This window comes from Chlorocebus sabaeus, chromosome 1 (genome assembly GCF_047675955.1).
Source record: "Chlorocebus sabaeus isolate Y175 chromosome 1, mChlSab1.0.hap1, whole genome shotgun sequence".
In the NCBI taxonomy this organism is placed as follows: Eukaryota; Metazoa; Chordata; class Mammalia; order Primates; family Cercopithecidae; genus Chlorocebus; species Chlorocebus sabaeus.
The window spans coordinates 118,995,700-119,009,344 of NC_132904.1; the positions used below are offsets into that span (position 1 = coordinate 118,995,700).

The 13,645-nt window shown below is 42.5% G+C and overlaps 1 protein-coding gene across 1 annotated transcript in view; it reads left to right on the top strand.

Annotated features, from left to right (window-relative positions):
• CRTAM (cytotoxic and regulatory T cell molecule) overlaps positions 1-4,877 on the top strand; it is a 30,956-nt gene extending 26,079 nt beyond the window's left edge. Inside the window, exons 8-10 of the mRNA XM_008021251.3 lie at positions 34-180; positions 641-727; positions 3,514-4,877. Coding sequence (XP_008019442.3) covers positions 34-180; positions 641-727; positions 3,514-3,644 — 365 coding nt within the window. The 3' untranslated portion in view covers positions 3,645-4,877. The remainder of the gene's footprint in view (positions 1-33; positions 181-640; positions 728-3,513) is intronic.
• Positions 4,878-13,645: the final 8,768 nt, after the last annotated feature.

Consider the following 13,645-nt stretch of genomic DNA (forward strand, 5'->3'; position numbering starts at 1 on the left):
GTATCTAAACTTCCTTTTTCATTTTCCTTATAGAAGCAAACCCTCAGTATTTAGGACTGGCAAGGAAGAAAAGTGGCATCCTGCTGCTCACGCTGGTGTCCTTCCTCATCTTCATACTCTTCATCATAGTCCAGCTCTTCATTATGAAGCTGCGGAAAGCACATGTCATATGGAAAAAAGGTCAGTGGGCAGGGAACCTGATGGAGGCTATAAGACGCCAGAACAAATGGCTAAAAAAAGGGAAATTCTGTCTATTAAAGCTTTCTGTCAGACACTACATAATCTATTTGATAAATGCTGTCACTCAGATAAGCAATTGTTTGTTTTCTAGTAAACTCGGGTGTGAATCTCCAGGGACTATAGTCTAAGAGTGCATAACCAATAGAAAGTAGCATAGCTCCAGAAACTGGCATTCAATGATAGACACTTCTATTCACAGAAGGATACAAACCCCAGGACTGCCTAGCACAGTGCCTACAGGAATCAAAAAACTATGTGTTGAATTAATGAGGGTATGAGTTATGGGAGGGGCATGGTAAGTCTACTATTGCACAGTAACAGAGGTATTATCTTATTCAAACACACATTTCTACGTGTCCGTGGCATCAGAAATTAGTCACTTGATTTTCTTTTCTTGTAGAAAACGAAGTTTCAGAACACACACTAGAAAGTTACAGATCAAGGTCAAATAATGAAGAAACATCATCTCAAGAGAAAAATGGCCAATGTAAGTCAACTGTATGACCTGAGATCTGAACAATGAGGTTCATTAATGTATTAGAGTTCTCCAGAGACACAGAGACCACAGAATATATATATATATATATATATATATGAGGAGGGGGTTTATTAGGGGAATTGGCCCATGAGATTATGGAGTCTGACAAGTCCCTGGACAGGAGGTCTGCAAACTGGAGATCCTGGGATGCTGGTAGCCTGGCTCAGTCCAAGTTCAGAGGCCCGAGAACTCAGGGGACCTCTGGCGGAAGTCCTGAAATCCAAAGGCCAGGGAGTCTAGAGTTCTGCTGCCAGGAGAGGAGGGAGTGTATTCCAGCTCCAGCAGACAGATCAACACATTTGCCTTCTTTCTGATTTTGTTCTTTCCGGGCCCCCAGTGGATTGGATAGTGCCCACCCACATCAAGGGCAAATCTCGATGCCCACCTACTCCACTCAGACTCACACACTAATCTCCTCTAGAAACAACCTCATAGACAAACACAAAAATAATGCTTTACCAGATTTGAGGTATTTCTTAATCTACCCAACTTAACACTTAAAATTAATCATCACAATTAATTAGTCACCATTAAAAAGGAGAAGAATAAAATTTGACTTTTTTAGCCCCAGAAAGTCTCCTAAATCATCTTATAGAACTTTAGGAAACTCACCTGCAAAAAATAAATAGTAGCAGTCAAGTTCATGTAGCAGAAGGTGACTTCCTTTTGGGAAGCCATCCTTGACTCTTTGACATCACACACAGGGATACCCCAAGACCGCCAGAGTATCCTATGACAGCTTTGTCATAGAAGCACTTCTTCCCCCATATTGTAATTTTCGGTGTTTTTATATAGCTACAATACTCCTTTAGGTGGTAAGTAATCAGACTTACTCTGTATCCTCAGATTCTAGCACAGGGTAGTTGATACATTTGTATTAAATGAGTGACTATAGGCTTAATTAATTCAAGAAGGCATGTTTCAGATCCTTTGGATGACTTCGTTGCAATTCCCCAGACAAAATATGTAAAGAAAATGAAGAGAATCGGGATGGGAAGGAGATTGTGTATGGGAAGTGGAGGTTGGGGGTTGTATTCTTGATAAAGATCTGGAAGGCAGAAGCTAGGACTATAGAAAAGCAAGAATATTCCACCTTCCAACCATTTTATTTCCCCCATGCAAACTAACTTATTCTACCTGCCAGGAGCTGCAAGAAATACAGCGAGCTTTGCCGCTCTATTCTACTGGTTTTACTGAGGTTTTTGTAGGAGGCTTGTCTTTTATAACACCTCTGCCTCTTCAGGTGTTGACCTACTAGTGTGAACTGCAAAGACCGAATAATAGATGTACTAGCTGGGGGAGGAACACAAACGAATTGACTGTGTGAACACTGGGGGTGGGAGGGGAAAATGTGTGTAAACAACATCCAAGTCAATTGTGTTGCAACACCTGTTTCTAAATACTAGTCATCACATACTCACCTGGCGGACAGGAAAATGATGTGAATATCACGTGTGAGTTGGCTTGCTCCCTGTGCTGTTTTTCCTAGGCAAGAGGAACCAAAACAGTGGGAGTAGAATTATGTCTATTAGCTGGAAAAATGGAAGCCCTTCCAGTTCAACTTTTAAAACAATTTTTTTTTTTTTTTTTTTTTTTTGAGACAGGGTCTCTCACTCTGTCGCCCAGGCTGGAGCGCCGTGGTGCCGTCATAGGTCACTGCAGCCTTGACCTTTCAGGCTCCATCAGTCCTCCTACCTCAGTCTCTCTAGTAGCTGGGACTACAGGCATGCACCACCACGCCCAGTTAATTTTTGCATTTTTAGTAGAGACGGGGTTTCACCATGTTGCCCAGGCTGGTCTTGAACTCCTGGACTCAAGTGATCCACCCACCTTGGCCTCCCAAAGTGCTGGGATTACAGGCATGAGCCACCATGCCCAGCCAACTTTAAGAAAATTTAAAATGAGTACCTGCACTACTCAGGGGCTTCCTCCCCAGAAAAGTACATCTCGGGGGTTTCACTTTCTCCTGAGTGCAAGCCTTCACTTTCATCCTCCTTGCCTTAGCACCCTCAAATCCAGCATTTTAATTGTGTTGTTTTGCACGTGTTAAAATTATTATCTGGGGCTGTCTCTAGTCTGTTTGTACAGAGTTGCATAGGCTTTGAGTGATCTGCCCCGATCCTGTTTTTGCAGTAAACCCTGTTATTTTTAGTGTACAGTTTTGCTAAGGCAATGTGTTGTGTTCAGCAACAGATTATTTTACAGCAGAAATATCTGTATATTTTCTTTCAGTTTTACCAGTATATTGTGTATGTAGTAAGACCTCTTAAAAAATTATAGTATAGGCTGGTGCAGTGGCTCATGCCTATACTTCCAGGATTTTGGGAGGCCGAGGTGGGTGGATCACTTGAGCCCAGGTGTTTGAGACCAGCCTAGGCAATATAGTGAAACCCTTGTCTCTACAAACAATTTAAAAATTAACTGGGCATGGTGGCATGTGCCTGTAGTTCCAGCTACTCAAGAGGCTGAGGTTAGAGGATGACTTAAGCCCTGGAGGCTGAGGCTGCAGTGCGCCATGATCACATCACTGCACCAGCCTGGGCAACAAAGTGAGATCCTGTCTCCAAAAAAAAGCCAAAAAACAAAAAAGAGTATAATAATGCCTTCAGACCATTTATATGCATCAGTAAGTTTTAGGTTTTTATAAAGCTATGATATCCAGTCAAAGTGTTTCAAGTAAATGGGTGCAATGTTATTCAAAATAAATATTCATCTTCAACATGTTTCTCTTTCAGCTTCCCACCCTGTGCGTTGCATGAACTACATCACAAAGTTGTACTCAGAAGCAAAAACAAAGAGGAAGGAAAATGTACAACATTCAAAATTAAACGAAAAGCACACCCAAGTACCAGAGAGTATTGTGTAGTGCTCTCTGCAATAGAACATGTGACTTCAGGGTTGCCGCAGTGTCACCTCAGTGGACCAGCCTGGGGGAAGGAGCTTAATTGCTGAGACATTAACAATGACCTCACAGTGCAATGCAAGACATGTCCTTGGATAATGATCTGTCCCAGAGCTAGGGCAGCAACATGAGGACCAAACCATGCACATAAAGCTTGTAGTTTAAAAAAGAAAAGAAAAAAAATAATTATGTCTGACACTACTTCAGAGCAGGATTCTACGAAGCCTTGGGGATCAGGGTCAGTGTGACCAGCTAACATCTTACCTCAAATGGAACAGGATTTTTCAGATGCTTTGCTCTAATGGAACTGCTTTTAAAAAATTTTTTTTTGTTTAATATTTTCTTCTGGTCACGAAATAAAGAAATTTGGGATGCAAAGTACCTAAAGATCTCTGATCCTAAGAAGTTACTTCTGGCTGGGCGCTGTGGCCGACATCTGTAATCCTAGCACTTTGGGAGGCTGAGGTAGGCGGATCACTTGAGGTCAGGAGTTCGAGACCAGCCAGGCCAACATGGCGAAACCCCGTCTCCACTAATAATGCAAAAATTATCCAGGCGTAGTGGTGTGCACCCATAGTCTCAGATCCTCGGGAGGCTGAGGCTGGGTAATCACTTGAACCTGGGAGGTGGAGATTGCAATAAGTCGAGATCGCACCACCATACTCCAGCCTGGGCGGCTGAGGGAGGCTCTGTCTCCAAAAAAAAAGAAGTTACTTCTAAGACAGACTTTTAAGATGTAACCAGCACAAACCAATGTCAGGGAGGAGCGATGCATGACAATAAATGAGTCAGATGGGCATGAAGGCCCCAGAACCCATGCCCCAAGGCACAAAGAAGAGCTCAAGGTAGGCCCAAAGATTCGAATGTCTTAGATTACTAAACCACCTGAGCTGACCTTGTCTGTCAGACAAGATTTTTACCTGGAGATTCCATGACAAATACATGTGCAAAAGAAAATGATGGGTTTAATTTACTAATTATTGACCTAATGGATGGCTTTTTAAAATTTGTTAATAAAAAGCAGACTATATGTTTTTCTAGTGGCTATACCAAGTTATACTTCCTGTTTTCATATGTGAAAGTAACTGGGACATGCCTTTCTTTTTCAATCAGTTTATTTAAGCTATACAGCAAACTCTGGCATTTATGTGGAGCATTTCTCATTGTTGGAATCTGAATAAACTGATTATGAAATAATACACGTGCACATTCTAAGTCTGTAATTTGTGACAGGGGCCAGATCCAACCATGCTGATTTTTTGTTCTCTTGACAAAAATGTTTTGGACAATCATGTTACAGAAAAGTGTAAAGATAGAACAAAGCACTTGTCCCCCGGAATCATTTGAGAGTAAATGGACATAATACGCATCACCCCACAAAGCCTTAAGTGTGTGCTTCCTACAAATAAGAACACTCTCCTTTAAAAATACAATGCAACCATCAAAAGTGGGAAATTAGCACTGTTCTGCTTCCACGAACAGTCCTCAGAGTCCATTCAGGTTTCTCCAGTTGTCCCAAAGGATCCAGTTCATTTTAGTCTCATTCAGTTTGGAACAGTTCTTCAGTCTTGGCTTGACTTTCATGACCTGGATATTTTTGAAGATTATAGGCTGATTATTTTGTAGATCATCCCTCAATTTGGCTTTGTCTGTTTTCTTGTGGTTACATTCAAGTTACACAACTCTCATAGGACTGTCACAGAAGCGATGTTAAGTCTATTTCATTGGACCAGGTGCGATGGCTCACGCTTGTAATCCTAGCACTTTAGGAAGCCGAGGCAGGCGCATCAGGAGTTTGAGACCAGCCTAGCCAACATGGTGAAACCCCATTTCTACTAAAAATACGAAAATTAGCTGGGTGTGGTGGTACACGCCTGTAATCCCAGCTACTCAGGAGGCTGAGTCAGGAGAATCGCTTCTACCAAAAAATACAATCCCAGAGTGCTGGGATTACAGGCATGAGCCACCATGCCTCGCATATAACGGAGCTTTGATCTAGATGAAATGTAGTTCTATTTTTCAAAGTTGTACCTTCCAAGAGAGAAGCCCTCTTCCTTCCTATGATTGCTTTGAACAAATTTGTTCAAGAGCAAATTTGTTATAATTGATAATTACTCTAGACCTGTTGAAATATGTTAATTTTTAGACTAGGCGCAGGTGGCTCACACCTGTAATCCCAACACTTTGGGAGGCCGAGGCGGGTGGATCATGAGGTCAGGAGTTCAAGACCAGCTGGGCCAAGATGGTGAAACCCCATCTCTACCAAAAATACAAAAATTAGCCGGGTGTGGTGGCAGGTGCCTGTAATCCCAGCTACTTGGGAGGCTGAGGCAGGAGAATCGCTTGAACCCAGGAGGCGGATGTTGCAGTGAGCCAAGATCATACTACTGCACTCCAGTCTGGGCAACAGAGCAAGTCTCCGTCTGAAAAAAAATTTAAAAAAAAACCCAAATGTTAATTTTTTCCTACATTTTCTGATCTATGTCTTATTTTCAGTTAGAAGCAAACCAAAACTAAGGCCACAAAAATGTCATTATTCTCCCCAAATGCCGTCTTGCCTAGGTTGATCTCAAACTCCTGGGCTCAAGTGATCTGCCCACCTCGGCCTCCCAAAGTGCTGAGATTACAGGCATGAGCTGCCAACCTGGCCCACACCCTTTTAAACAACCAGATCTTGGTGAACTCAGAGTGAGAACTCACCCATTAGCAACGGGTTGGTGCCAAGATATACATGAGGGCTCTACCCCTGTGATCAAAATACCTTCCACCAGGCTCCACCTCCGACACTGGAGATTACATTTCGACATGAGATTTGGAGGGAACAAATATCCAAACCACATCAACGAGGCTAGAACGTTTTATACTAGAAAGCAAAGAAGCTATCAAAGACTCTTCTGGGACTGTGTTAAAGGGCCCAGAAACCAAATTGTGTACACCCTCCAGGGACTTTCAGTAGCCAAAGATGGGATCATTTGAGCATTAAAAAACAGTAGTGATTGGGCCTGGCACGGTGGCTCACGCCTTTGGGAGCCAGCACTTTAGGAGGCCGAGGCGGGTGGATTCCAGCACTTTGGGAGGCCGAGGTGGGTGGATCACGAGGTCAAGAGACCAAGACCATCCTGGTCAATGTGGTGAAACCTCGTCTCTACTAAAAATACAAAAATTTGCTGGGTGTGGTGGTGTGTACCTGTAGTCCCAGCTACTCAGGAGGCTGAGGCAGGAGAATTGCTTGAACCCAGGAGGCGGAAGTTGCAGTGAGCTGAGATCGCCCCACTGCTCCTCCGCCTGGTGACAGGTCGAGACTCTGTCTCAAAATAAATAAATAAATTTTAAAAAATAAAAATAAGTAAATAAATAATAAAGAGTAGTGATCAAAACATGTTAAATACATTAAAACTCATGAGTTTTTACAACACTTTAAAAATGTACCGATCAGCTTTAGAGATTGCTCAGACACTAGTTTTTAAACTGAAACTGGAAATATATTATTAAAATAACTGTGTAATAAAAACGGCCACGAGCACAAGAAAAGATGGGAAACCACAAATCACAACTGGAATATGATGCTACTTCATACCCATGAAAATGGCTGTCATAAAAAAGACAGAAAAGAACAAAGTTTGGAAAGGTTATAGAGAAATGAGAGCCCTCAGACATGACTGGTAAGAGTGTAAAATAGCTCAGCCGCATTGGAAAACAGCCTTGCTGTTACTCAAAAAGTTACACATAGGGCTACCATATGCTTCAGCAGTTCTACTCCTGGAGAGAATATACCCAAGAGAATTGAAACATATGTCCACACAGGCGGGGCGCGGTGGCTCATCGTGAAACTCCATCTCTACTTTTTAGTAATCTAAAAAGTGGCACAATCTCAGCTCACTGCAACCTCCTCCCCCCAGGGTTCAGGAGATTCTCCTGTCTCAGCCTCCTGAATAGCAGGATTACAGGCATGCGCCACCATGCTCTTGTACACACAAAACTTGTACAGTAATATTAGCCGGGTGCGGTGGCTCATGCCTGTAATCCCAGCACTTTAGGAGGCCAAAATGGGCAGATCACTTGAGTTCAGGAGTTTGAGACCAGCCTGGGCAATGTGGCGAAACCCCCTCTCTACAAAAAATTACAAGAAGGAATTAGTGGGGCATGGTGGCCCTCGCCTATAGTTCCAGTTACTTGGGAGGCTGAGGTGGGAGGATCACTTGAGGTCAAGATGGCAGTGAGCCACAATAGTGTCACTGCACTCAAGCTGACAATGAGACCTTGTCTCAAAAAAAAAAAAAAACCTTGTACGGGAATATTAATAGCAATATTATTTATAATAGTCAAAGGTGAAAACTACTCAAATTGTCATCAAATGATGAATGGGTAAATAAGTTGTGGTATATTCATAAAGTGAGACGCGTGTGGTGGCTCATGCCTGTAATCCCAGCACTTTGGGAGGCCAAGGCGGGCGGATCACCTGAGGTCAGGAGTTTGAGACCAGCCAGACCAACGTGGAGAAACCCCGTCTCTACTAAAAATACGAAATACAAAATTAGCCGGGCATGGTGGCCTATGCCTGTAATCCCATTTACTTGGGAGGCTGAGGCAGGACAATCGGTTGAACCCAGGAGGCGGAGGTTGTGGTGAGCCTAAATCACGCCATTGCACTTCAGCCTGGGCAACAAGAGCAAAACTCCATCTCAAAAAAAAAAAAAAAAAAGTGAAATATTATTTGGCAATAAAAAGAAATAGAGTACTGATACATGCTGTAACATGAACTTTGAAAACATTATGCTAAGTGAGAAAAGCCAGACACACACTCACAAAACAGATATTGTATGATGCTGTTTATATGAAATATTCAGAATACACCAATCCAAAGAGACAAAAAAGAGGTAAGTGGCTGCCAAGGGCTGAGGGAAGTGGGGAATGAGGGGTGACTGCTAATGGATATGGGGCTTCCTTTGGGGAGACAGTCTGGAATTAGCTGGTCGTGATGATTGAGAAAACTCTGAATATTCTAAAAATTATTCAGTTGTGCATTTTAAGAAGGTGAATTGTGTGGTATGTGAATTATACCTCAATAAAGCTGTTATTTTCTTTTGAGACTGAGTTTTACTCACTCTGTCACCCAGGCTGGAGTGCAGTGGCACAATCTCGGCTCACTGCAACCTCCTCCTCCCAGGGTTCAGGAGATTCTCCTGTCTCAGACTCCCGAATAGCAGGATTACAGGCACGTGCCACCATGCTCAGCTAATTTTTGTATTTTTAGTAGAGACAAGGTTTCACCATGTTGGCCAGGCTGGTCCTGAACTCCTGGACTCAAGTGATCCGCCCACCTTGGCCTCCCAAAGTTCTGGAGTTACAGATGTGAGCCACTGCGCCCAGTCGAGCTGTTAGCTTTTAAAAATCACTTTGTAGAACTTGTTTGGATCCTGATTTAAACCAACCAATTACAAAGACACGTAGGAGACAGTGTGGGAAGTCTGAACGCTGAGGATTAGATGATATTAAGAAGTTATTACTAATTTTGTTTTAGATGTGATCGTGGTGTCATGGTTATTTAAAAATGATCTATTAGGACACATCATAAGTACTTACAGATTAAACCATGTGATAGCTGAGATTTGCTTCTCAATGATTTAGCCAGGGAGAAGCACAGTATGTATGGAAACAAGGTTGGCCACATATTGATCTTTGTTAAAGATGGGTGAGAACAATGTGCCCATTCATTATATTTTTCTCTCTACTGTTGAATATGGTTTCACATTTTCATAATGAAAGGTTTTAAAATTATTTTTAAGAAAGAAAACCAAGGACACAAACAAGGAGAAAAAAGGCTGTTATTAATAATCTGTTCAGGCCGGGCACAGTGGCTCATGCCTGTAATCCCAGCACTTTGGGAGGCCGAGGCGGGTGGATCATGAGGACAGGAGATCGAGACCATCCTGGCCAACATGGTGAAACCCCGTCTCTTCTAAAAAAAAAAAAATACACAAAATCAGCCGGGTGTGGTGGCGGGCGCCTGTAGTCCCAGCTACTCAGGAGGCTGATGCAGGAGAATGGTGTGAACCTGGGAGGCGGAGCTTGCAGTGAGCCGAGATTGCACCACTGCACTCCAGCCTGGGCAAGAGAGCAAGACTCTGTCTCAAAATAATAATAATAATCATCATCATCATCTGTTCATTTGCATTCCTAAGAGCCATCCTTCCAGATCATCTATTTCCCAAAGCTGATCCCAACCAGGCTGAATTCTCTTCCTCTGGGCTTCGCCAGCACGTGGCTCGTTCTTCTAGAAGGGTGTCAAAGTTACTCATATTTCTGTCTGTTGAGTTTCATTTTCTGTTTATACATATATTTATTACCATTTCGGTCCTTTAAAATTCTCAGCCCACTCATTCTAAGTAAATTCTTTTCTTTTGGATAACTGAGATTTATCTCTTGAGATGTTAAATGTTTCAATATTTTGGATGAAAGTCTTTGTAAAATAGGCTACATGACTTTTACCTTTCTAGTCAATATTTATTAAAGTTTCCAAAAGTTAATCATTATGAAAATTAATCTTGCCATAATACTGTGATTCTCACACAGGATATTCAAGGATAAGGCTGTTCCTTACACCAAATGAACCCAGGTTGCTTTGTTTGTTTGAACGTCTCTTGTTTTTGTGATATGTCTGTTACTTCTCTTGCTGGTACTGTCCCTTCTTTCTGCCGTGAGAGTGCCTTCCTTGACCTGTTTGCTGCTCCTGATTCATTCTACATGCGAAGAAACCAGACAATTAAACTTATTACAGTTATATGTAGAATGACTACACTCCTTGGCTACCCAGGACAATTTCAGTGTGTACCTATTGTCCCAGTGTAATTAATGAATAGCATCCTTTTAAAAAATCTGGAATGTATCCTAGTTGGCTTTTTTTTTTCTTTTTTTCTTTTCTTTTATTCTTCTTCTTCTGTTTTTTGTTTGTTTGTTTTGTTTTTGTTTTGTTTTTTTTTTAGTGGCAGAGTCTCACTCTGTTGCCCACACCGTAGTGCAGTAGTACAATCATAGCTCACTACAGCCTTGAACTCAGGCTCAAATGATCCTCCTGTCTCAGCCTCCTGAGTAGCTGGGCCTACAGGCATGTGCCACATGGATAACCACACCTGGCTATCCAGTATTTTAATAAATTATCTGATCATCCTTGTTATATGCCAAATATGAGTATATCCTTGTTACAAGGTTTGACTGCCACTGTTACCAGTTCTATTAAAGGGACTGACTACTTATCCACTCCCCAATCAGGTGCTAAAGTCTAAGGATATTCTGGCTTTTTTTCAACATTTACTGAGCATTTATTAGGTGCCATTCACTACGTTTGTCCTTGTTCTCTGGTTCTCTGGGATCTTACAGTTTAGTAAGGAGATGACATAAATATAAACATGTAATTCCAATGCAGTGTTGTACAAGCATATGTGTAAAGCTGGAAGCATGCAGTTGGGTGCCTTGAGACCACAGACCAAGGGCCACTAGCCTAGCACAGAGTTTGTCAACCTTGGCATTATTGACATTTTGGATCACATAATTTTGGCAGGGGGGTGGGGGGACCGTCCTATGCATTTTAGGATGTTTAGTAGCATCCCTGGCCTCTGTTCGTTAGACGCCAGTAGTACTCCCTTAAGTCATAACAATAAAAAATGTCTCCAGATATTGTCAACTGTCCCTGAAGGATAAAACTGCTCCAGGTTGAGAAGCACCCTAGTCCAAGAAGCATCAGACAATGTGGGGAACTGTCCCAAAATTCCTGCTGGAGGAGATGCTGCTGAGCTAGGCGTAGGTCTGGTGGACTCAGGAGGGGTAAGACCAAAAAGGGAAATGGAGTAGAGGAAGGATTTCACGAACAGAGCATGAGTGATGTGTAAGAGAGGGAAACAGAAAGAAGAGAGTTGCATGAATGGGTGGCATGGGGTGGAAAAGGAGTAAACTCAGTTCAGTATTACTAACCTATGTATTTAAGTGTTTTTTGACTTGTTCTTCCTATTCTGTGTATTTTGGTTAGTTTGGGGTCAGGTTGACAGCTGAATTCTAAAAGATAATATATGCAAAAGCACTTTGCAGACCCTGTGAAGTGCTATTCATATGTAAATTATCAACGTTATTACCACAACAGCAGATGAAAACAATGCACTTTACAGTTTTATTTTGTTTGTATGCACTCTGTAATCCTTAAGAATTCTGAAAAGCAGAGCATTACTGTGCTGCTTGTTAAACCATTGTCTCTCAGCTTCACTCTCATATACTGTGATCATAATGCTGGGGCAACACCTACAAGCCTCATTTTTCTTTGCTAGCCGGCTCCTTGTGGGACTCTGCCAGGAGGGGACAGTAGAGGGAGACCCCAAGCCTGGAGACTGGAAAAGGGACTGCTCCTTCCTTTTCCTCTCAAGGTCACCTTGACAATGTCTCTTCACTCCAGCAGCTCAGTTGGTTTCAGTAGCAGTAGCTGATTCCAGTTTTCCCAGCACTCTCAGAACCAGCTTCATGATTCCTTTTCAAAAACGCCGGCACCTACTAGCTTGGGATTTCACCCTCCTGAGAGGCCTGGGTCCCAGCTCCGAGTGTTAATAATTTCAGTGTTAATCCTTCTAAGTGTAAATAATTCTTTCCTGTGATCCCCCAGCCATAGAGGTGGAAGCTGCTTCCCGTGCTTACTACCTCTACGACACTTGTGTTCCCTTTTCAACTTTTCAGTTAATAAATCTTCGTATTAAATTATTTCCATTATAGAAACTGGCATGGTTTCTGTCTCCTTACTGACCCTGACTACTACTCGTGTTGATTATTCCGTACTTTAGTCACTCCAAATACTCAGGACAGCCATTACAAGGAGAGAAGGAGGAAGATCAAGCCCAGAGTGTCCCACGCTCTATGTGTGACTAGTCTCTGCAAGTAGCTGCTGGGTTGACAGACTCCTCAGTCACGTAGGGACCACTGATTTTCAGAAAAGCCAGTTAAAATCTCTTCTGGATAGTGCAGAAAACATTGGAAGAGTCTAAAGAACCACAGCATCAAAAGTGGACAAGAGTGAATGACTCACCATTGATTCTATAACATATTCTGGAAGCCACTATCAGGACTAAATCCTTTTGCTTGAAATTTGCTTTCATGTTTGCAGTTACTATAATAATACCTTGTATAATATACTGGGCAGAATAACACTAACGGTTTCAGCTACCTTGCTTTTATTTCTTCTACAGACATTGAGGTCCTACTGTGCACTCATAAGACAAGGTTCCTGCTGCCCAAAGAGTTAAAAAAAAAAAAAAAAAACAAACAAAAACTAACTCAAATAAAAAACAGAATAAAAAGTGTGAAAGCTGGGTAGTAAGGACATTTTCCAATTTCCTATGTTTCCCATCATTAATGAGGCAACTGGTATTGAAGCATTCTTTTTTTATTTTTATTTTTTTTTTGAAACGGAGTCTCACTCTGTCACCCAGGCTAGAGTGCAGTGGCATATCCCGGCTCACTGCAACCTCTGCCTCCCTGGTTCAAGCAATTCTTCTGCCTCAGCCTCCCATATAGCTGGGACTACAGGCACATGCCACCATGCCTAGCTAATTTTTGTATTTTTAGTAGAGACAAGGTTTCACCATGTTGACCAGGCCGGTCTCAAACTCCCGACCTCAGGTGATCCACCCGCCTCGGCCTCCCAAAGTGCTGGGATTACAGGCATGAGCCACTGTGCCCGGTCGAAGCATTCTTTTTTTTTTTTTTTTTTTTTGAGACACGGTCTCCCTCTCACCCAGGCTGGAGTGCAATGGCACAATACTGGCTGACTTCACCCTCAACCTCCGGGGCTCAGGTGATCCTCCCACCTCAGCCTTCCAAGTAGCTGAGACTACAGGCGCGCGCCACCACGCTCAACTCATTTTCAACATTTTTTGTAGAGACAGGGTTTTGCCATGTTCCCCAGGCTGGTCTTGAACTCTTGGGTCTTG